Source organism: Callorhinchus milii, unplaced genomic scaffold (assembly GCF_018977255.1).
Source record: "Callorhinchus milii isolate IMCB2004 unplaced genomic scaffold, IMCB_Cmil_1.0 Scaffold8, whole genome shotgun sequence".
Taxonomy (NCBI): Eukaryota; Metazoa; Chordata; class Chondrichthyes; order Chimaeriformes; family Callorhinchidae; genus Callorhinchus; species Callorhinchus milii.
Genome location: NW_024704749.1, coordinates 19,410,910 through 19,435,692, shown reverse-complemented (window position 1 = coordinate 19,435,692; position 24,783 = coordinate 19,410,910). Strand labels below are relative to the sequence as shown.

Genomic DNA, 24,783 nt, shown 5'->3' with positions numbered 1-24,783 from the left:
CGCGGGGGCTTTGAGCTCAGAGCCGACAATCCAGTGCAGGGTTGGGCGCTTTGAGATATTATGTATTCTCGGTGCTCTACGGATTGGATAGTTTGGGGTCGAGTCCAGCTGAGACTGAAGCTGCAGGAGGCCTGGGTGGGGGCTGTTTCCGATTGGATCCCTTTCTGGGTGTTGAGGTGGGACGAGGACATTGTTGGTGCCACCATCTTAAGTGTTCTTATTTACTAAGTAAAGATAACTTGCTGATAATCTTTTAATGAGGTCGCGTGTTATCGAGAGGCCGGTGGGAACTGCGGGCGGGGGAGGGAGAGTACATTTCTAAGATGGCGACCAGTTTTCGAGATTACAGAGCCACCCCTCAATCGACAGGTCAGTTAACCCCGCGATAAGTTCAGCAATGTTGTTTGTGTGGCATCATGCAGGCTATGTTTCGATAATGAAAAACGTTGCGGTAATTTTGCTTCATGTGTTAAGTCGTGACTCCTGGATACTCACTCCTCAAGACATTCTCTTTCCATCCCACCTTCCTGTGAGAACAAGAGAGAGAGAGAGAGAGACAGAGGTCGGGAGGTTAGCTCTGATCTTGCGACATCAGAGGGTGGAAGGAGCTTTATATAGATTCTTGTTAGAGGTCACTCCGGTGATTTGAGTCGATTGTAATCTCTGAAGGGCTCTCTGCTGTGTGCTTATCCAGCAGGATGGAGAGTATTTGAGATTTAGGTTTGTGTTGCTGCATGATGATGAGCTTATTAGATGGTGTGGCCCAGGTAAGAAGGCTTTGCTGTACTGCCCAGCATTTCATCTGTGCAAAGCCCCTGTGCGAGATATTGGCAAGTGCAGGTTTGGGACCACCTTCTGGGAAGCAGGTACAAAGCCCTTCGGTACGCAGGACCTGGACTTAGTGCTTGCCAAATGAAAATCCTGCGTCTGTGACTGTTGTCTCTTTGCGTCTCTTCAGGAATCGTGGTTGAAGTTTCTTTACGTGATAAATGTTGATTAAATATTTCTCAATCAAGAAAAGCCTAGAAACATTCAACTGATGGAACACAGACCGGACTTAACTAGACTTGTGCAAATGCTCGGAGGTCGGGTTGGGGGGTCGGGCTGCTTTTTCACAGGCCGCGGGCTGTAGTTTTATCGGCGCTGCTCTAACATGTCAGTTCCCTCCCCAGCCTTGCGGACTCAGGTGCTCAGGCAGCCGTGTCAGCTCTTTGAAACGTCCTCCTGATGTGAGAGGCTCTACATAAACACGTATTGCATTAAGCGCTCAGAGACCCTACCCTGCATGGAGGGCACTATATGTGCAAGTTGTTGTCGTAATATAACCCCAGTCTACCCAGTCTGATTCAGCTCCACTCCTAACTTGGCCGTCAGACATTGTGGTGGTGAGATGGGGTGGGGGGGAGGGGGAGAGGGGGGAGGGTAGAGAGGGTTATTAAACACACTGAGAGGAAGAGCCATATTTGCCAAGCACGTGAATTAAATCCTGGCTTTCCATGTTTGATCTTCAACCGTGGAAATTACAGTGGAGGGTAATGGGAGCCATAAACCTTTATTATAAATAAAAATAATACTTGCATTTGATTAGCATCTTTCCCGTCAGGACCGATTGACTTAAAGCCCTTCACAGGATACACTGTGAAGTGTAGTGAGTGCGTATTTGTGGACGAGTTGTGTATTTGGCTGCAACCACTTAGCAGGCAATGAAACAGCCATGAAGTGAGTGACTGATTTTATCCAGGGATGACACTGGGAGAGAGGAACTCTCTTCTCTTTGCAAATAGTACCATATGATCTTTAACATCCAGCTGAACAGGCAGACAGACAGACAGGGCCTTGGTTTGACGTCTCATCTGAGGGACGGCACTTCCAATAATGCAGCAAACCCCCTCCCCTCGCCTCCGCTCCCCATCAGCCTGGGCAAGGAGATAAAACTTCCAATGTGGGGCTTCAACTCACAATCTTCTGACTCAGAGGCGAGTGGTACTGACCCAGGCTGACTCTTTCTCATTAAAGCTGGTAAAAGTTGAGTGCTTCTCTCCCCCCCTACCCAACCCCCCATCCGCCTGGGCTGAGTCCTGACTTCCGAGACTTGTGTATTACAAACAGGTCGAAAATCAATCACTCGTTCAGGTCAATGATTAATCCACAGAGTCAAGGATTGGTTTCACCTCTGGTCACTCAGCTCTAACCATTCCAGTCCTTTTAATGACAAAATATAAAGAGGGGATACAGAGATTAAATTTAACAGTCATGTTCGTTACCTGTAACAACAGTCATTAACAGCCTCTGGCAACTTTTCTCTTAGTTAATTTTTCAGTCGAAAAAAGACAAGATCACATACAGTAATGCCCGGTTTACCGGACTCCGGGAATCATTCCTAGTCGGACGGGGCCCAAACCGGAAACATCTATAATATCTCCACGAGCCCTCGCTCGCGCGTATAGACTCCAACCGGCCACTCTCTCACCCCACACTTCCCCCTCACCGTGCTCGCTGGCCTTCAGTGGACCTAGATGTTCACTTTGACTCCAATTGAATCCCGTAAGCAGAAGGTAGTTTAGTCACAATCTTCTATTCGTGGGATTCAAACATTTACAATGCCGGTACCGGCATTTATCTGCACTGAAAAAAGTCGGTAGATGACGCTAACGGCATTGTAATTACACTTAGCTGGAAATTCCGCCAGACTGGATCTCCCCTTTCCCCCTCCACCCATTTGTCCGGCGAGCCGGGGTTTTAGTGTATACACAGACATACACCCGCACGCATACACATACAGTGAAACAGACACATGTACACAGGCTACACATACATGCACGCAGGGTGAACACAGATTCACACAGACATAGTACACGCACGCACGCGGTGCATTCACAGTGAGCACACACACACACAGGCATACGCGTTAACATACTGAAACATATGCATGCATACACACAGGCGTACGTACACACACACACACACAAGTGTATGTGAATACACACAGAAGCATATGCATGCACACACATAAGAGACAAATGGGTCCACATACACAGAGCCATATAAACACAGAGAGGGTATTCATACACACACACATAGGCGTATGCATATACACACGCACACAGACACACACGTGTACGGTTACATTCGCATCCATCGGTGTGCACGTATGCATATACAGAGGCTTGTGTGTATCTACACACAGGTTTACCTGTATATACACACACACAGGTGTACATGCACACACAACATATACAAACAGGATTATGTGCACATTCTCTCTCACACTCTTACACAAACACACAAGTACACAAACATACATCATCACACTTTCATAACATATTCAAGTCACCTTTATACTCTTCATACAGTGTGCATACGGTCACACTTATGCAAACACTCTTACACACTCCCACTTACAAACATACATACAGTCACACTCACAGTCACACTGTTACACACACACTCACAGAAACACACCATCACTCACATTCACACACACACACAATCGATCCAGTTCTTGTAGAGAATGAAATAAGTTTTCAATAAGACTGAAACTCAGACGCTGACCATTGAGGCACGAGCATGTCTGTGTGTTGCCTCTCCCAAGTCTCGCACACACGAGGACCCAACACCAGGAAACGCTTACACTGAGGTTGCTCCACAAACAGATAAGTAAAATTCGTAACAGAAATCAGATCACCAGGTGCTAATGTGAACGTACCTAGAATGAATGCGGCCTAACCCTATGGCACCTTAGGTGGAACTATACAACACACAGGTAGTAAATGGACCCTGGCAACCTGCCACCAAATATCTGGACGCACAGAGACGATACATAGCACGGCAGGCTCACTGAAAAATATCAAACCTGTTTATATTAAACAGCAAATTCCTTCCCATTAAAGACTACATCAACAAGCGAGAGATACAGTACGGAATTTTGCTCTGGTGATTTGAGGGGGAATCACACAGTGCCTCTGACAGTTAAACAAGGGCAAAGTCTTTGAAGCTGATTTTTGGTGGTAATTGTCACTGTTCCAAGGTTTCACTCCACGATGCTCAGGGAAGGTGGAGGGGGTCAAAGTTTATCTCCTCCATCTCACCTCACCCACCCCACTACTTCATGAACCCCCCCCCCACCCCCACCACCGGCCCGACCCTCACTTTCTCCAGCCCAAACATCCAGGACTCAGCAAGGCGGATACTCCCTCCCGCCCAGCCCTGCTCCCCGGGAATCATCGTTCCAAAGATGTCTCATTCCCGGGATTCTCTGTGCCGAGGCCTCAGTGCTTCCGAGCTCCGACACAGCGTCGAGTTTTGGGGGAGAAGTCGAGGGAAGTCGTGAAACTTACATTTTCAGCATTTAAATGTCAATTATCCGTTAAACGTTGAATTCAGAAACAGAAATGGGTCATGCTTTATTCGATTTAAAAAAAAACAGACGCTATAACAATCCAGAACTAATGATTTAAAAGAGTCCAGTTTTGCCTGCGATCTCACCAGAATATATTATCTTTACATGGATTCTCCTACCGCTCCACGGTGTGGACTACAATTCATCCGATTTGATGATGTGGAATAAGGTGACGTTATACAGGACTTGGTGACCGTTATTCCAAGCATAGAGCGCTCTATCCTTGGGGTTGTAATCCAGCATAGAGATGTGGGAGTATTGGTTGTGGAACTGGATGTCAGTGTACTCATAGGTAGATGTGTTGGTGTTATAGGAGTAATAGACCTTGGCTCCCCCCAGGTGGGAGTTGGTCATGTATAGAGTCCCGCAGATCATGAAGGCCTCTCCCGCACTGCGCTTGGGGTAGCCTGTGTTCCAGGACTGTAGCACCTCCAGCGTGGTCAGATCCAGCTTGCTGATCACGATGTTGCCCGCGTTCTGGTTGGTGGCGTACACAGCCCACAGGCCGCTCTCGTCCACCATCAGGTCGATGTCGGAGTGGCCGCCCCAGGAGTAGGGGTACATGTTGTTGTAGCCGGCGTAGGGCAAGCTGCGCTGGGTCAGCAGACGCTCACTCGGGATGTAGAACCTGATGATGATGTGGCTCTGGTACTTGTTGAAGTACAGCGTTCGGTTGTAGACCACCTGCCCGGTGCCAGACCATGGGTGGGGCAGCCGGTGGACTGTGAAGTTGTCGGCGTTCATGAAGTTCTGCAGGGACTTGTAGACGCGCACAAAGCGGTTGTTGTGATAGCCGTCCATGTAATATACCTGAACAGAGAAAAAAACACATGCACGGCACGTCGGTTAGAGTAATCCCCGCACTGGTACAGCGTCAGGACCTCTCAACCAGCTGACACTGTCGACGCAATCACTGAAAGTTTACTGCACACTTTCCACCACATCGAGTTGGTATTCATACACACACATACACACACAAACACACAGGCTATTAAGGCTGTCCACCTCATCGAGTCTGTGCCAGTGTTCGCTCCATTGGATTAAGTAGGTCCCTCTTTCAGGCTTCACTTCCTCCTACGTTTTAATCACTAACTAGAGACCCATTGCCGGAAGCTGTGTGTGTGGGCGTTTGCGGAAGGTGGGTTTGATGTCTCCCATGGACGAATACTCAGCCAACATGCGTAGTCTAGAACAGTCACTACGCTTTACAGCAACTAAGTTAAAGTGCTCTGAGATGTTTTGTCATAAGGCGTTATTAAAATGCAAGTGTGAATTAAATCGAAATTCAGTATAATGTCTCCATCTCTCTTAACTCTCTTTACAGATTGTAACTTGCACTCTTAGCGAGCTCACTGCCCTTTGCTTGGATTAACACCACGGGTCCGACTTACAGGCTGGTTTGCAATTGCCCCGGGGTTCGCTAAATACATAATCGTTCCAAGACAGCGCAACTCTTCGCTTCCCAAAGTTGATCCCTCAAGAGCATCGTCAATAAGTTGGTCGACGTTACATTCGAGGGTTAAATCTCACCTGACTTTAGCTTCTTACCTCAGCGCTTTGCTCCAGTCAGGTCGGGAACATGAAGTAACTGACCCGTGAGTTGTGGTTTCCCCCAGGCGTGGCGACACACTGAGAGACAGGAATCTCCCATGTGAGGTCGAACGTTCAGTGTCAGCAGAGCATCACAGCCCTGATTCTGTCCACACATTTGTTTTGGTCAACCAGGTGTCTGACACCCACAGAAACCCAGCATCGAGCATCAACACTATCAGACAGAACTTCCTAGGTGTATGCTCCCGTACGCATGGATGTTTCCCTGTGACTGAATGGAATGCGCACTCTCTCTCTCTCTCTCTCTCTCTCCCTTGAGGGATGTACCCTAATTCAGGAGAGTATTAGGCATAAATTGGTGAGAACCCAGAGTGTGCCTTGGGGTAACTGCTGCCAGCGCAAGAAAAGGCAAAGCTTGCCACTGAGAGCATTGCCTAGCAAGCTTCCCGCTGCTTGTCCAGCTGGGATCACCCTCCCCATCGGCTTGCAGGTGGGAAGAATCCCTGCTCCCAATGACTGGTCTGAACCTCCACGTCCTGCCAACAAGCCTGCATTGCTGGTCTGCCATCAGCAGTGCCCTGGAGAACTTGGCTCACGAACCAAACGAGAGACCGTCACAGAGGGGCGACTTGATTCTGACATTCTGTTGCCAAGGATGTTACCCTGGAGTCAGTTAAGCTCCAAGGAGACCTCACTCACTCGCTCACTCACTCCCTTCCTTCCTTCCTTCCTCCCCCTCCCTCTGAGGAGCAGAGCCACTAGTTGGGGATTTAAGATCTCACTGTTTTTTTTTGGTGATGATCTTAACTCGAAGCCCTCTAATCACCCACCTGCGGGAAGGGTTTCTCCCTGGTTACATTTATCAAACACCTCGCCTCTCGGCCTTCTCCGTTCCGGTGTAAACAGCCGTTGTTTCTGCCCACAATTACGCCTTATCACATCTTCGAGACAGCTCAAAGGGCTTCACAAATAAGCTGAGACCTGGCAGGCCTTGTTACCCCCGTCTCTGTCAGTCACTGGGCCTCAGTATGATTCCCAGGTTTGACTAATTTGCTGCCAAGTTATCCGCGGTCGGTGGGTGACCTCACCAGTTGCTCGTTGCTGGCCTCTCCTGCTGCTGTGCCATGGCTGATACAATCGGCAGAACCTACCGTAGTGTCTCCTTCGGGCGTCGCTGGGTCAGTCATCCAGGCTCCAAACCGCGATCCCGAGGTCTTTACTGTTAAGGGGTTGCTTATTCCCGTCAGTTTGCCACAAGCTGAAAGTGTTAAGAGTGACAGGCAGTCAGACTCCGTCACGCTCAGCTCTGCTTCAGTCAGGCGTTGGCTGCCATCTTTGGCTTCTATGACCCATTCCTGGGAAACCCTGGGCCCAGGCCTCTGTCTCTGTCACTCCGGGGGGAGGGGGGGATAGAGCATAGGGGTGGAACGAGAATGTTCTCCCTCTGCCTTATCAACCCTACTCATTCACCACCCCCCACTTGCCCCTTCAACCACCCGCTCACACTCCCCCACCCCCCCACCCAGCCCTCTGCCCCACTCTCCACCAGTTGCCTGAATTTTGATGTTGAGGTGCCATCATGATTTGCGAGAGTACGTGCGTGTCTATTTGCTTGTGCGCGTGCAGAAGTCGGCGCTCGTGCGCGCATGTGCCTCTATGCATGTATTCACGTGCGTGTACATTTATATGCGCCTGTGAGCGTGCATGTGTGTGCGCAAGTCTTCATTGTGTGCGTGCGTGCAGGACAGCGTGCAACAAATACGTACGAGTGTGTATATGCATTTGTGTGTATACGCGTGCGCGTGTGGGTGCACACGCAAACGCAAATGTGGAGCTGGTCACTCTCGATGCTAACTGGTCTGCCCGAACTCCCCATACTGTACACACGTCTGGGTCGGTGGTGGAGCGCGGTGGGGGGTGGGGTGGGGTGGCGTGGTGGGGGTGGGTGGGTGGATGGTACGGGCTGATATCTTCAGTAACATGTAACATGTGTCCACGTGCGCAGTTAAATCGCAGTCTGATCCTACCTAATTTCTGCATGCAAGCACGCAGCCTTTCTTCAAGATTAGTCACTCTGCTTTGCAGCTCTTCGTAGTCATAGGCTCCAATCTCCTCCTGCAGTTCGGCTAGCACCGATGAGAGATTCCTGACCTCTTCTTTAAACTGCAGGACCAGTTTGGCATCAGCTCTGTACTGTTCCAAGACTGGGATCAAGGGCATAAGTTCATCCATTTTCGATTTAAGGGCCTGAAAATTAAAATAAGCCGTGTTCAGTGGCAGAAGCGATAATCCCCTTACAACCCCCTGCCTCAGACCTCTGCTCTAGCTCTCTCTCTCTCTCTCTCTCTCTCGCTCTCTCGCTCTCTGTGACATGGCCAAAACTGCCCTCCACCCCCCCCCCCCCAGTCTCTGAAACCTAACACCCTAAACCGCGGTTTTTAATGTGTCTGTAAAGGACGGAGTCTGCAGCACACCAATGCAATTTGGAAAAATCTTTATTTTTTTTATTATTTTTTAGAATGCGATAAGTTTTTGGAATATACATGCATTGTCACGTACACAGGTTCTGGAAGATGCATCCACAATTGTATTTTTTTTTTTTGGGGTTTGTTTCCTTTTTTTTTTAAACTTTTTTTTTTAAGAAAAAAAATGACGTAGCATTCACCATTGACATGCTTGTAGTGTTGCAGCTCTTGCTCTCATGGGGTTAGTGATAAAGGTAAAGAGAGAGGTGCTTTAAAATGGTCAAAAAATCAATTGGGTCGTGTGAGAGCTCCCTCGTGCAGGGCACCTCCGCTCAGAGCTGTTTTTCAAAAAATGTCTTTAATGTTATCCCTGCAAGAAAATGAGATACTGTTGAGGAACTGGCTGCTTTCTCCTACCTCCGTCAGTTACAATCCCATTCATAACAGCGGTTAAAATAAGACCCTCTTCGCTTCCCGCCCCCCCCACCCCCCCACCCCCCCCCCCACACTCCTTCTCCTCCTCCTCCTCAGCCCCTCGATCCCAAAGGAAAAAAATCCCTGGGTCTGATAATAGTAATAATCAGAATAATCCTTGCATTTGATATAACGCCTTATTGCGTCTTCGAGACGTCTCAAAGCGCTTCGCAGAATGTACTGTAAAGTGAATTGACCGTGATTTGCACGCCTGTGATGTTCACAGTAAGCCTCGAGTTTCTACAGTCCCATTTTTTACGTCAGGAGGACGTCTCGAAAGACTTTGCAGGATACACTGTAAAGTGTAGGGGCTGTGTGTCGTATGTCCGATCGCGACGTCCCACAAACAGCCACGAAATGAGTGAGGCATTTTATTTGGACGTTGGATTGTTGACGGTGATGACTACAACGTCAAACCGGCTCAAAGAGCTTTTCAGGGAATTTCTGCCCAGTGTAGTGACTGTGCGTTTCGTAGGCAAACGCAGCAGTCATTTTGCGCACGGCAAGTTCCCACGCATACATCCATCCGTGAGGTGAATGGCTAATTAATTTGGAGGGTTGTCAGTCAGGTCATAAGGAAAAACTCTTCTCGTTTCCAATAACTCATAGGATCTTTAATGTCCACCTGAACAGGCATAGACATCTCAAGCGAAGGATGGCGGCTCTGACAATGTAGTGCTCCCCCACACTGGATAGGAGTCTCAGCCTCGACCGTGAGCTCAAAGTCCCCGATGTGGGGCTTGAACCCACAACCCCTTGACCCAGAATCAAGAGCATGAGTGACTGAACCAGGCAGACAAACATGGAGGTTTAAATGTTCTATTACACTTTGTGTTTGTGAGATGTGCAAATAAACAGCCTACGCGCAAGCAAGTGTGACAATCTTGATATCGATCCATTCTGCACTGAGGAGCCAGTGAAGCCTAGCAAGGACTGGGGTGATGGGGGTGCGGAGTTTAGTTCAGGTGAGAATTCAAGGCAGTGGAGCTCTGAATCAGTTGGATTTTTATGGATGGTGGAGCTGGGGAGACTGTCAAGGAGAGCATTGGAGAAATTGATGTGGAAGGTGACAGTTTCAACTGCGTTGGGTGTGAGGTATAGTCACAGACGGGTGCTGTTGCAGAGGTTGGAGAGGTCCTGGTCAGGGAGCGGATTTGTGGTGGAAGAACCCGATGCCTAGGTTCCTGATGCTCTCGACACAATAATTATGATAATGATAACCTTGCATTTGATATAACGCTTTTCATGTCTTCTAGACATTTCAAAGCGCTTCACAGAATATTGTAAAGTGAATTGACTGTAATATTTGTGGGAAAAATGCGGCAGCCAATTGCACACAGTAGTGTCCCACAAATGGCTATGGTTTGAAGTGACTAATTTATTATTATTATTATTTTCTTGAGGGATTATTATTATCCACGATCCCATTAATGGGGTTGAATCTTTGAAGGCCTGTGGAGTAAAGAAAGTTGCCTAAGGTTTTGTTCTGCCGGGAATCAAACCCAGGTCTCTCGCTTGGGAGGCGAGTGCTCTAACCGTGCACTGAGCTACGGCACTCCACGATCCCATTAATGGGGTTCAACCTCTGAAGGCTGGGAAATTTATAGAGCTTTACATCTGAGTTTTAAACTGATTTCCTTGGTCCAGCTTTACCCCAACCCTCAGAGTTTGAGTGAAAATTTAGTGTGAGTGGTGATGGCAATTTTAGGGACGATGATATTTAGCGACACCCACTGAGAACTAATAATAATAATAAAAATCCTTCCATATTATATAGGGCTTGAGAATGTCAAAGCATTTCACAGAGGTTTTTGTAAAGTGTAATGACTGTGTATTTGCAGACGAATGGACAATTAGATTGAAACTGGCCATAGTCACTGGCCATTGGTCCCAGCCCCCTCCAGCCGACATCTGAGAGGACACCTCTGTCCCTGCGGTCTGGTCTGGGCTGAATTCAAGCGCACTGTCCAGAGGTGAAATGTCAGGTAGACATTTTGTTTGCCAACATTTGCACGGCACTCTCTCTCCATCCAGGATGGAGCTCAGTCTGCTAATTTGCTGGACACCTGTGGAGAAAGGGGGAAATGGGCGTTCTCAGGGTGCCCCGCTCCGTGACCAGGTTTCATCACCGGGTGGATGAAATGGCTGCACCTATTGATTTTTCCAAGAATCCGTATAAAAACAGACAACAGTGGGGAGAAGGGAGATGTCAGCCTGTGCCAGTGTAGAGAAACCCAAATTCCTTTTCACTTTAAGTCACCAGTTGCATTGACTGCACAGATTTGCAGGTGAATCAATGGGCCATGATGGCAGGAGCACCAGGTTATAACTGCACAGACTGTAATATTAAGACCAGGATAACAGCTGGGACCTAACAGGGATCAGTGAGTCTGTCCCACACACACAAAACCCAATGACTATGAGGTTCGCTCCTCCAACAAAGCCATTTGATCCCAATCCCCTGCTCTTTCCCTATGCCTTCTCATCCCCTTCCTCCATGTGTGTCTGTCTAATTCCACTTTAAGTGGCCACAATTGACAACTCACCATCAGCCACCCCATTAAAACATTCTGCCTAAACTTTGTCCTTTCACGCTCATTTTTAATAACCTTAAAGTCATCCATTCTTGTCCCCTCCCATGTTTATGAGCCATGGCTCCTCTCCAGTACCTGAAACTGCCGGGACAAATGTGCTTTATGGTTCTCCTCCACTTGTTTGAACTTAGTTTCCAGGCCTCTCATCTGTGTCTCCATTTTCTCCACGTACTGTAGGTCTCTCTGTGTACGTCGGTCAAGCACCTCGATGGACTGAGTCATGTTCTGCACCTGTGTCAAGAGGGAGTCATTGAGTGTCTGTCTCCTCAAACCATCACACACCCAACAACAAGAAATCATATTGATACAGTGCCTTTCACGTTGAGGTTGTCCTGAGGGTTTGCCCTGGGTTTGCAAATCAAGAGGGGTGGAGAGTAGGGGTGTGGCCGAAATCACGATCAAAGAGGAAGGTCTTGAGAAGGGCCTTGAAGGGAGGCAAGGGAGGGTGCGAGGCATAGGGACTCTGGGGTGGAGTTCCAGCGGGCAGGGGCAGAAAGGCTGAAGGCCCGACTGCCGATGGTGGGGCGGAGGACATTGAACAGGCCAGTGCCAGCCTCGAGCTGGGGTCGGTTATTATAATAATCCTTGCATTTGATACAGTGCTGGTAATGTTAACATGTTCCAAGTGCTCCACAGGTACGGTGTCAAGCACAGTGACTGGATTTTTTGGGGAGACAAAAGCAACAGCTAATTTGCGTGGAGCCAAGTCCTACGGTCACAAAGCGAATGACTGATTTATCTGTCAGATTGTCGGCCAGAACGCCGGGAGAAACTCCCTCCTCGTTTAGCGTCATGGGATCTTTAACATCCCCCTGACCAGGCACAGATAGGACCTCGGTTTAATATTTCCTTCAAAGGACGGCACTTCTGACAATACAGCGTTCCCCCCCCAACACTGCCCTGCAACATCAGCCTGCACGGTGAACCCAGAACAGTTCTCCCGAGAATGATTGCCTGAGCCTAGCTGACACCGACTGTTTTTCTTTCCACCCAGAGCAGCGCTCACTGAGCCAGAGTGGCTGTAACACCTGCTGGTGAGAGGTACTTGCAGCTTCCCAAGTCTCTCTTCATTAGTGGAACCCTCAGCCCTAACAGCATTCTCATCAATCTTCACTGAGTCTCCTTCATTGCCTTTATATCCTTCAAAGGATGGTGTGTTCTGTATATACAGAAATGTTTCTGGCCCAGTAAGACAGTGTGTTATACAGTGTACACACAGAGTGTGTTACACCCAATAACATGTGTGTTATATAATATAGACAATGTTTTTAGCGGTAACACATGATGTGTTATTATATAACTGGACACAGAGCGTTATACCCAGTAACACAGTGTGTTGTTATATAGCACACACAGACACGGTAAAACCTTGCAACACAGTACAGCAGCGACACATGGCTTGTTTTTAAACAAAAATTTTCAGTGCAGTGCTGGGGTAATGCTGTCAGAGGTGCCGTCCTCGAGTTGAGACGTTAATCTGAGGTCCCGTCTGTGCCTGTTCAGATGGAGGTGTTAAATATCCCGAGGCATTGTTCAAAAAGGGGATGGGAGTTTCTCTCTCCCCCGGTGTCCTGGCCGACAATCCCCCAGATAAAATTGTCGTTCAGTTCGCGGCTGTTTGAAGGACTTTACGGGCTGCAAGTTGGTGTCGCTTTTATTTGCAAATAATAATTAATAATAATAATAAACCTCGCATTTGATGTAGCGCCTTATCGCGTCTTCGAGACGTCTCAAAGCGCTTCACAGAATAGACTGTGCAGTGAATTTACTGCGTATTTTGTGTGCGAAATACACGACGTGTAAAGCAGTTTGAGACGTCTGGATGGTATAGGCACTGGGTTAAACGAGAGGCTGGTCTGAGTGCATGGTGCGGACTGGGCGGCTGGGTGGGTGGGTGAGTGAGTGAGTGCGGGTCTGGGGATGAAGCCGAAGCGATGGCTGCCTGTCTTACCTTCTCCAGTAGCTGTCTCAGCTGCTTGGTCCTAGCGTCCCGGGAGCACAGTGTCTGCTGTGGGGCCACCACGGTGCAGATGCACCTGCCCTCGCTGTCGGGAGCAGAGCTGAACACCCTCCAGCCATCCTCAGCGCCTTCCGGGATGACCTGCGGGGAACAAGCCAGAGAGACACTGAGACCAAGAACATGGCAGACGGGAGGTTGGCGGAGAGGAGAGAGAGCAGCGGGAAGAGAGAGAGAGAGAGAACGCTGAAAAGAGATGGAAAAAAGGGGAGTGGGAACGGTCTGCTCCTGTGTAAAACTAGGAAATACGAGAATTAACCAAAAGAAGTCTTCATATCTGCGGAGCCATTACAAAGGGTGCAAATGTGAAAGATTATAACAGGAACAGAAAGTAATAACAATAGTAATAATCCTTGCCTTTGATCTAGCACCTAATCATGTCGTTGAGGTGTCTCAAAGAGCTTGACACAATACATTGTAAAGTCAGTCAACTGTATTTGTGGGCGAAACGCGGCAGCCAATTGCGCGCAGCAGTGTCCCACCACAAACAGTCGTGGATTGAGTGACCAAATTATAGTGGGAGAAGACTGAGCTGTTCAGTTCGCTTCAAATTAACGTACAACTCAGGACATTCACAGAATCCCACCGCACGGCAGGAGGTCGCTCAACCCACTGTCAGTCTCTGCCCGTTCCCCCCCCAGCGAGACGCCTATCCTCATCCCAGCTCCCTGCTCCTTCAATCAATTTATTCTTCGGTTGCCGGGCATTGCTGTCAATAGCAAGCTCTGCGGCTTTAGCTGGTTAGACTCCAGCAGTTACCCCAACACTCTTTCCCCAAGCCTCGGCTCTCGCCGACCTGTGCCTAATAGTCTCCTGAATTAGGTAAAAACGGGTTGCGTTGCCCCCCCCCCGAGAGAGGGCGCGTTCCATTCCAACAATTTCTCTCCGGGATGTCCACGTGCAGGTGGGATGCCTGGAAATCTCAGCTTGGTTTGGAGACTCTCAAGGTGATGGGTTTCTGTTTGTGGTCAGATATCCGGCTGAACCCCAAAAAAACTTTGGTTAAGGAATTAGCTGCTGGGCTGAGTGTGATGGTGGGAGGGAGTGAGAGTGTCAGAGGCAGACGGCACTGTTAAAAGCGGTTGTGTGTTTTGTGTGTGGCCGTACATGTGCTGCGCGGGTATGTGTAGGGAGGCACTTAGTCAAGCTGAGGCTGACCAGAGCTCTCAGGCTGGGATCAATGTCCTGGTGGGTCTGAAATAACTCTCTCACACACACACACTGCTCTCTCTCTCACACACACAGCTCTCGCTCACACACACACTACTCTCGCTCACACACAGACACACTACTCACTCACTCACTCACTCACACACACACTACTCTCTCACACTGCTCTCACTCTCACACACACACACACACTGCTCTCTCTCACACACACACACACTGCTCTCACTCACACACACACACACACTGCTCTCACTCTCTCTCACACACACACACACAGCTCTCGCTCACACACACACTACTCTCGCTCACTCACTCACTCACTCACACACACACTACTCTCGCTCACTCACTCACTCACTCACACACACACTACTCTCGCTCACACACAGACACACTTACTCACTCACACACACACTACTCTCTCACACACTGCTCTCACTCTCACACACACACACTGCTCTCTCTCACACACACACACACACACACTGCTCTCACTCACACAAACTGCTCTCACACACACACTGCTCTCACTCACACACACTGCTCTCACACACACACTGCTCTCACTCACACACACACACTGCTCTCACTCTCACACACACACACTGCTCTCACTCACACACACTGCTCTCACTCACACACACACAGTGCTCTCACTCACACACACTGCTCTCTCTCACTCACTCACACACACACTGCTCTCACACACACACACACACATACACTGCTCTCACTCTCACACACATACACTGCTCTCACTCTCACACACATACCAAACCAACAGACAAGAAAGCGTGTCACAACACACCCAGACATCACTCCCCATTGAGCTCACTCTCACTGTGCTGCACAGCCCGGGAGCCGGAGGGGAGGGTGTTTAGCGCAGTCACTGGGTTCACAGAGAGAGAGAGAGAGACAGAGAGAGAGGTGGGGGTGTGTGTGGGGGGGTGGCAGTGTGTGGGGGTGTGTGTGTGTGGGGTGGGGGTAACAGGCCAGTGGGACAGGGACAAACAAGAGCATCGCCTGGTCTGACCACACCTCACTCTCTGTGCCTATCTGTCAAGGTTACAGGGAGACAGAAGCAGACAGGTCAGTCACACCAGCTGGTGTGTGTGTGTGTGTGAGAGTGAGTGTGTGTGAGAGTGAGTGTGTGTGAGTGTGTGTGTGTGAGAGTGAGTGTGGGTGTGTGAGTGAGAGTGAGTGTGTTTGTGAGAGTGAATGTGTGTGAGAGCTACTGATGGGGTAAAGTTACATTAGAGACAGACAGAGCCGCACTCAGAGCCTCTCCATCACCACTATCACCCCCCCCCCCCCCCCCCGGCCCTTAGTACCCCCCCCCCCCCCCCCTCAACCAGGGTAACATTCAGCCTTTTCCCCCATACTATTGCCCGCAAAATGCACCTCCTGGAGGGTTTTCCCTCTCCCCCAACTTCCCTCTTTCTCTCTCTTACCATTCCCCCCCTCTCTACATCCCCCATTTCATCTGTCTCTCTCCCATCCCCTCAATCCCCCCCCCCTCACAGTTTCTCTCTCTTTCCTTCCCCTCTTCTCTCTCCTTCCCCTCTTCTCTCTCTCTCTCCTTTTCCCTCCTGTCTGTGTCAGGTTCAATCTCTCCCTATCTCAATTCCTCCTCTCCCCATTCCCCCCCTCCCTTTCTCTCTATAGCTCCCCCAGTTCACCTGTATCTCTCCCCCACCCCTCCTCTCCCCATTCCCCCCCTCCATCTCTCTCTATAGCTCCCCCAGTTCACCTGTATCTCTCCCCACCCCTCCTCTCCCCATTTCCCCCCTCCCTCTCTCTCTATAGCTCCCCCAGTTCACCTGTATCTCTCCCCCACCCCTCCTCTCCCCATTTCCCCCCTCCCTCTCTCTCTCTATAGCTCCCCCAGTTCACCTGTATCTCTCCCCCACCCCTCCTCTCCCCATTTCCCCTCCCTCTCTCTCTATAGCTCCCCCAGTTCACCTGTATCTCTCCCCCACCCCTCCTCCCCCATTTCCCCCTCCCTCTCTCTCTATAGCTCCTCCAGTTCACCTGTATCTCTCCCCCACCCTCCTCTCCCCATTCCCCCCTCCATCTCTCTCTATAGCTCCCCCAGTTCACCTGTATCTCTCCCCACCCCTCCTCTCCCCATTCCCCCCCACCCTCTCTCTGCATTCCCTCTCAACATTCCCCTCTCCTCCAAGATCTCTCCCCCTCTCCATCCATCTATCCTCTCTCTCTCTCTCTCTTTCCCCCTCCCACCTTCCCTTCTATTCTTTCTCTCTCTCTGTCGCATCTTAAAAAATAACGCAGAGGTCTCTGCGAACATCAACGAAACAGACGCACAAAACTGTTAAGACTTTGCACATTCATTCTTATGTGTGTGTGTGGAGTGGGGGAGAGCAGAGAGCCTCGGGATAGTGGGGGGGAGAGACAGAGGGGGGCAAACAGAGGGAGGAGAGAATGAGAGGGGTTGGGGGTGGGGGGTGGGAGGAGAGGGAGAGACATCCTTGGCCCCAGACAGATGTCAGATTACTTAGAAAAATGAAAGCAAAAGTTTTATGATGTTGCAATAGGAGGGGGATGGGGGGAAGGGGGGGACACGGCCCTCCCCGTCTTTCTTTACTCCCCCCCCTTCTCTCTCTCCTTCCTCATCTTCCCTCTCTCTCCCCTTCCTTCTCTTGTCTCTCTCCTTCCCCCCCCCCCCCCCATCCATCCTTTCCCCTCGTTTCTCTTTCCTTTCCCTTCTCTCTCTCCCTTTACCCCTTCTCGCTCTTCTTCGCCCCTCTCTCTCTCCTTCCCCTTCTCTCTCTCTCTCTCTCTCTCTCTCTCTCTTCCCCTTCTCTCTCTCTCTTTCCCCCTCTTCCCTCTCTCCTCCCCCCTCTTCCCTTTCCCTCCTTACCCCTCTTCTCTCTCTCCTTCCCTTCTCTCCTCACCCCTCTTCTCTCTCTCTCTCCTTCCCCCTTCTCTCTCTCTCTCCTCCCCCCTTCTCTCTCACTCCCCTCTTCTCTGTTTCCTTTACCCTCAACCCTCTCTCGCTCTCTCCTTACCCCCCTCTCCGTTCCCCCCTCTCTCTCCTTCCCCCTTTCCTTTCCCCCTCTCTCTCTCCTCCCCCCTCTCCTTTCCCCTTCTCTCTCTCCTTCTCCCCCCTCTCCTTTCCCCCTCTCTCTCCTTCCCCCCCTCTCCTTTACCCCTCTCTCTCCTCCCCCATCTCTCTTTCTCCTTCTCCCCCACTCTCCTTCCCCCCTCTCTCCTCCCCCCAGCCCCCCACCCCTTCCCCCCCACTCTCCTTCCCCCCTCTCTCCTCCCCCCAGCCCCCCATCCCCTTACCCCAGACTCTCTACCCCCCTTTCCCCACAGTCCCACACCAGAAGAACACACACCCGATCAGAGGACTCGGTATAAACGATTTCCCCAAAACGACCGCCCCGGGGAGGGAGGGGATGGGGAGGGAGGGGATGGGGAGGGAGAGGAGGGAGGGGATGGGGAGGGAGGGGATGGGGAGGGAGAGGAGGGAGGGGATGGGGAGGGAGGGGATGGGGAGGGAGGGGATGGGGAGGGAGGGGATGGGGAGGGAGAGGAGGGAGGGGATGGGGAGGGAGGGGATGGGGAGGGAGGGGATGGGGAGGGAGGGGATGGGGAGGGAGAGGAGGGAGGGGATGGGGAGGGAGGGGATGGGGAGGGAGAGGAGGGAGGGGATGGGGAGGGAGAGGAGGGAGGGGATGGGGAGGGAGGGGATGGGGAGGGAGGGGAGGGAGGGGATGGGGAGGGAGAGGATGGGGAGGGGATGGGGAGGGAGGGGATGGGGAGGGGATGGGGAGGGAGGGGATGGAGGGAGGGAGGGGAGGGGGTCACTCACCCCGGTGCTCCTGTCGGGGCCGCCGGCACTGGCTGCCAGACGGGTGGCATTGAGCCCCACCAGAGAGGGCAGCGTCTGGGACATCCAGTTAGTGATCATCGCCATAGTGCTCAACACGATGCCGATCTTCAGCAAAGGCACCGTCATCGCGGCGGCGATCCTTCATCTCACACCGAGCAGCGGGGAGGGGGCGGGCAGGCGGGCCGGGGGGGCCAGGGGCAGGGGTCTGGCTGGGGCATGGCGGGGGGGGGGGGGGGACTGCAGAGAGTGGCTGTGCTGTGCTGTGCTGTGTGTCCCTCTCTCTCTCTGTGTGTGTGAGAGCGGCTCAGCACAGGGAGGGGCTGTGATGCTCTTCACTCTCCGCCTCTCGCATCGCTGCTCTCTGACTCACACCACCATCACCGCCTCCAAACCTCCTTACACTTCCTTCCTTACTTTACTTCCCTTTCCCCCACCCCCTTTCTCTCTCTCTCTCTCTCTGCATTCCCTCGCTCTCTTTCTTTATCCCCACTTCTCTTTTCTCTCTCTCTTTCTCTGTTTTACTCTATCGATCATCTTCCCCTCCCATCACTATCTCTCTCTCTCTCTTCCCTCTCTTTTCCTTTCTTAATTCTTCTCTCTCTCTCTCTCTCTCTCTCTTCCCTCTCTTTTCCTTTCTTAATTCTTTCTCTCTCTCTCTCTCTTCCCTCTCTTTTCCTTTCTTAATTCTTTCTCTCTCTCTCTCTCTCTCTTCCCTCTCTTTTCCTTTCTTAATTCTTTCTCTCTCTCTCTCTCTTCCCTCTCTTTTCCTTTCTTAATTCTTTCTCTCTCTCTCTCTCTCTCTCTCTCTCTGGATTCTGTCTTCCCGTCTCCGTTCTTTTCTCTCTATCTCTAATTTCCTTCTCTCTCTAGTTTCCTCTCTGTTTTATTTATCGATTCCTTTTGTTTTGTTAAAACTCTTTCTCGCTCTCTGATTTCTTTCTCTCTCTGTCTGGATTCTCTCTTCCCCTCTCTCTCTCTCTGGATTCCAACCTTCCCCCCTCTCTGTATTATCTCTCACTCTCTCTCTCTCTCTCTCTCTCCCTCTCTTCTTTTTTGGGAGTTTTGTTGCAAAACCATCACAATGTCAGTATGAAGACACTGAATATGTAACATGATAACTCGGGTGAAGTCGACAGGTGACTCACACCATAAGTAAGAGATTATGTCCTCACAAACATACCACCCGAGCTAACAACAGCCAAATCCATAACGTTTATGCTAATAACTCACCAGAGCTTTCAAATCAAATCAAATCTTACCTTATGTATTTTTAAAAAGTTGTACTTATTATTTATAGATTTGCCTGAAAGCAGTTTAGACACTTGGGTTTAAATGAATGGAATTGTAGGGGGAGGCACAAGGGCAGCTCTGTATCAGCCGCGCTCAGTCGCTCGCACTCCCATCCCTGGGTCAGAAGTTTGTGGGTTCAGGCCTCTCATCAGGGACTCTGTCCGGGCTGACAATTCAGTGCATTGCTGGGGGGTGAGGGGAGGGGGAGCCCTGCATTATCAGAGATGCTGTGCTGTGGATGAGACATTAACCCACCATCCCGCCTGTGCCTGTTCAGGTGGACGTTAATCATCCCTTGACACGATCGGAAAAGAAAAGGGAGTTTTTCCCAGGGTCCGGGCCAACAGTGCCTCCGATAAAGTAACCATTCATGAGACTTTTCAGCGTTAGAAATGCTAAACTGAATTCAAGTGCAGTATTACTTGTGAGTATTTGTTATGACTTAAGTGTGTAGTAGAGTTTCATTTCAGAATTACAGACCTAATGTACAGCACTGACCATTCTTTGATTGTTTTGCTGATATAAAATTTATTATACAGTTAGATGTGAGATGGTGTTCCTTTGGCGGTTGCTAGGTGTTGCTATGGGGGGGTTGCTAGGTGTTGCTATGGGGGGGTTGCTAGGTGTTGCTATGGGGGTTGCTAGGTGTTGCTATGGGGGTTGCTAGGTGTTGCTATGGGGGTTGCTAGGTGTTGCTATGGGGGTTGCTAGGTGTTGCTATGGGGGTTGCTAGGTGTTGCTATGGGGGGGTTGCTAGGTGTTGCTATGGGGGGGTTGCTAGGTGTTGCTATGGGGGGGTTGCTAGGTGTTGCTATGGGGGTTGCTAGGTGTTGCTATGGGGGTTGCTAGGTGTTGCTATGGGGGTTGCTAGGTGTTGCTATGGGGGTTGCTAGGTGTTGCTATGGGGGTTGCTAGGTGTTGCTATGGGGGTTGCTAGGTGTTGCTATGGGGGGTTGCTAGGTGTTGCTATGGGGGTTGCTAGGTGTTGCTATGGGGGTTGCTAGGTGTTGCTATGGGGGGTTGCTAGGTGTTGCTATGGGGGTTGCTAGGTGTTGCTATGGGGGTTGCTAGGTGTTGCTATGGGGGTTGCTAGGTGTTGCTATGGGGGTTGCTAGGTGTTGCTATGGGGGTTGCTAGGTGTTGCTATGGGGGTTGCTAGGTGTTGCTATGGGGGGGTTGCTAGGTGTTGCTATGGGGGTTGCTAGGTGTTGCTATGGGGGGTGCTAGGTGTTGCTATGGGGGGTTGCTAGGTGTTGCTATGGGGGTTGCTAGGTGTTGCTATGGGGGTTGCTAGGTGTTGCTATGGGGGTTGCTAGGTGTTGCTATGGGGGTTGCTAGGTGTTGCTATGGGGGTTGCTAGGAGCTGCTGTGCTCGGGTACCAGCCCAGCGCCCCCGGGTGGTCAGTAAGGGTATGACAGAGGGCACATCTTTATTCTGCGATTCAACAAACCAGGGATGAGGGGAACAGAGGGGACCGGCGCCCGGTGTGTAAACTCTTTCCTTCCTTTCTATATCAGTAAATCTATAGCTTCTTTCCCCCCTTTTGCGCATCGCCTTTTTCCCATTGCTCTCCCTAACGCCTTGTCCTGGGCCCGAGCGCGACAGAAACAAGTGCAGCTTTTACATCAAAACCGTCTCACAGGGCTTCACGGCAATTACTTAAGGGCAGAGATGGTTATCTGTAGGTCAGACTGGAGACCATTTGCAACCGGTCAGGTACCAGTAACAGCCATGAGGCGAATAGCAAATGAATCCTCTCTGGTCCTGTCTTACAAACACGGAAATATATAGAACAATTATATTTCTTGAAAGAGGATTATTGCAGATGTTAATTTATCTTGAGACAATGTACGAAAAATCCGGGCTGTCGCTCCAGCGCAAGGCTGGGGGAGCGCTGAGTTGTTAGAGGTGCCGTCGTTCACGCAAAACGAGGATATGTCAGCCTGTTCAGGTGGGTCTTAATGATCCCATGATGCTAAGAGTCTCTCCCGGTGTCCTGGCCAACAATCCCCTGGATAAAATTGGTCATGTACCTCATTGGCATTTTGTGGGACGTTGGGTGTGTGCAAAATAGCTGCAGAGTTTGCACAGTCACTACAGTAGACAACAGGTTCATGCCACGCACTTTTGACGATCCAGGTGCCATGTATATCAAATGCAAGGATTATTCGCCAGGAGCCTGAATGCCGAGGACTCAGGTGAAATGAACCCGAGGCATTTAAACCGTGGTGTGTAGCGCCGCCTGCAGTTCGAAATCGAGAGTGCCACAAGTACCTTGATTTGAGCACATAGCCCACAGCGAGCATCGCAAAAACTCAATCAGCTATTCACAGGATAGCACAAAATATAAAATCACACGCACAATATTATTCACAAGACTCAAATCCGAACTTTACTTTCTGGTTTAAAATTAAAACCAACAAAAATATAAATATCAATAAAAAATACCCCCTTAATAGAGATGGGAACCTCTGATTCCTGAATATCACGGGTTTATTCTCTTTGATCCTTCGTATTTCCATAATTGGAATAAAATGTGTCATTAGGGAGACAGAAGGGAAGAGCGCAGAGGCTGATGTGAGATCGTTGTGAAAGGGTCAAATTAAAGCATTGATGGAAACGATCAGATCTGGGCCGTGGGGGGGGGGGGTGCGGGGGGTTGCGTTTAATTAAGGGAAAGAGATTATTTCGACCTTTTTTGGCCCCCTGTGACACTGCTGTGCATAATTGGCTGCCGTGTTTCCCCCACAGATATACAATCAATTCACTTGACAGTATATTTCTGTGAAGCGCTTTGAGAGGTCTCAATGAGGTGATAAGGTGCTGTACAAAATATAAGGATTATTAATATGGCTTTCCAGCTCCCCAGGAGCACAGGTTGACCACTTCACCTGGTCCATCGAGCTTTCACTGGTACACTCTGCTGATCTACAGTGACACGCTCAGTCCTCCTCAAGGCAAGCGCCAGCAAAGTGGGTGGATGGGTCCAGGTCAGGGGTTATGTGTGGATGTTGTGAGAGCAGTCAAACGAAGGCTGCGAGTGAGCAGCGACAGGGACTGGCAGCCAATAACAACAACAAATTACACTGACACAGCGCCTTTCACGTCAGGAGGACGTCCCAGGGCGCTGGACAATGAGGGGTTTGCACCCGAGCTGTGCCGCGGGTTGGGATCAGGGGTGAGGGATGGAAGGGGAAGGTGGAGGAGGGAAGATGACCAAAAGCACGTTCGAAAAGCAAAGTCTTAAGATGGGGAATAGCAGCAGAAAAGAACTGCAGCCTGGCTGTACTGTACTGTAGCACTCTCCACTCCACATCCCCACAGGCTCCTCATCCTTTGTCAAAATAAAATCACACACACCACAATCCTTCAACCCCACCCCCACCTTCCACTGCCTCGTTTTCTTTTAACAAACACTTCTTTTTTGACCGAAAAGACAAAAACATTTGGAATATTTGCTGAAAATTACAGTCACTATAAAGTTTTTTTTTGAGAAACACGAGAGAGATAGACAGACAGACGGGTTAAAGGGCAAAATGGGTGTGATAAACATTGCGAAAATGACCAGTTTGGACATTTTGATCAGGTTTAACTCCTTTACTTTTCACCCACAAAACACACAAGTCACCGCACTCTACTGTATATTCCGTGAAGCGCTTTGAGACGTCTTGAAGACGCTATATCAAATGCAAGGATTGTTATTATTATTATTAACTGTTAAGGATGCTGTGCTGAGCTCTGACTGGTACCTAACCTCAGCCCCAGTGACGATAATGTTGGGAGTGTTTCACAGACTGGGCTCAGACTCCACACAAGAGACAGAGGCTGCTCACTGCTCGTTTCTGCACCGTGCAGTTTAGTTACTGAACAGAATATAACCTGGAGAAGAGGCCAGGGTAGGGGGGGTGGGGGTTGGTAGACTTAGATAGAGTCTTAGACAAGGGGGCTGGGAGACTGGGGAGCTCTAGCTTTGCAATAAGGATGGGAGCGGCGGCACTGGTACTCTCTCTCTGTCTCTCTCTCTCTCTCTGTCTCACTCTCTGCCCGCGTATAAACAAAAAGGGTTTCCAGGGGGGACATAATGAGCAGAAAATGGAGCTGCCGTTTACCTGAGCCACTTGAATGCTGATGAGGATGAGGAAGGTCAGGATGAGAAGTCTGGGAGAAGGTTGCATCCTCAGTATCAGGAGATGCCTGGCTCCTGCTCTTTGTCCTGAGATGTTGCTGTTTGTGCCTCCTGTGTGTGTGTGTCTCTCTCTCTCTCTCTCTCTGTGTCTCTCTCTCTGTGTCTCTCCAGCCCCCGGAGTCTCTGGCTGCCGCTTGTCTTGTCACTCGCTCCCGGTCTCTCGCTCTGGCATATCCCTGTGTCTGAGGCTCCCGGACGGTCGCTGCATCGCAGCCCCCCCACCCACCACGCAGCGCGGCCGCCGAGCGGGTCCCCAGACCCGAGAGAGAGAGAAAGAGAGGAGAGAGAAAGAGAGGAGAGGAGAGAGGCAGCGAGAGCGAGAGCAGAGAGGCTGCACCAGGATGTGACATCAGGCGGAGGGAGGCAGGCTCGCCCAAACAGCAGCTCGTAATTACTGTGCCATACACACAGAGCGAGAGACAGACAGGCAGGAAAGACAGGTGGAGAGATGGAGAGAGAGATGGAGAGAGAGAGATGTCAAGAGAGAGTGAGAGAAAGAGAGAGATAACAAGAGAAAAAGAGAGAAGAGAGAGACGGTAAGAGTAAAAGAGAGATGGCAAGCGTGAGAGAGAGATAACAAGGGAAAATAGATGGAAAGAGTACAAGAGAGATGGCAAGAGCGAGAGAGAGAGAGAGATAACAAGGGAAAAGAGAGAGATAGAGACAGAGAGATGGAAAGAGTAAAAGAGAGATGGCAAGAGAGTGTGAGGGAGTGAGATAACAAGAAAAAAATAGAGAGATGGAGAGATGGAAAGAGTAAGATAGAGATGTCAAGAG

At 50.3% G+C, this 24,783-nt stretch overlaps 1 protein-coding gene across 2 annotated transcripts; it reads right to left on the bottom strand.

Moving 5' to 3' along the window:
• Positions 1-4,260: 4,260 nt before the first annotated feature.
• On the bottom strand, positions 4,261-24,288 carry olfm1b (olfactomedin 1b). Of its 2 annotated transcripts, none has more exons than XM_042337679.1 (6): positions 23,930-24,288; positions 13,435-13,584; positions 11,559-11,714; positions 7,978-8,197; positions 7,102-7,208; positions 4,261-5,209 (listed from the first exon to the last, which is right to left on the bottom strand). In XM_042337679.1, exons 1-6 carry the CDS (start codon positions 23,993-23,995, stop codon positions 4,535-4,537), a joined length of 1,374 nt encoding a protein of 457 aa, XP_042193613.1. In that variant the 5' UTR covers positions 23,996-24,288; the 3' UTR covers positions 4,261-4,534. The 2 variants fall into 2 exon arrangements, with proteins under 2 accessions (XP_042193613.1, XP_042193612.1); XM_042337678.1 differs by lacking the exon at positions 23,930-24,288 and adding an exon at positions 18,509-18,705.
• Positions 24,289-24,783: the final 495 nt, after the last annotated feature.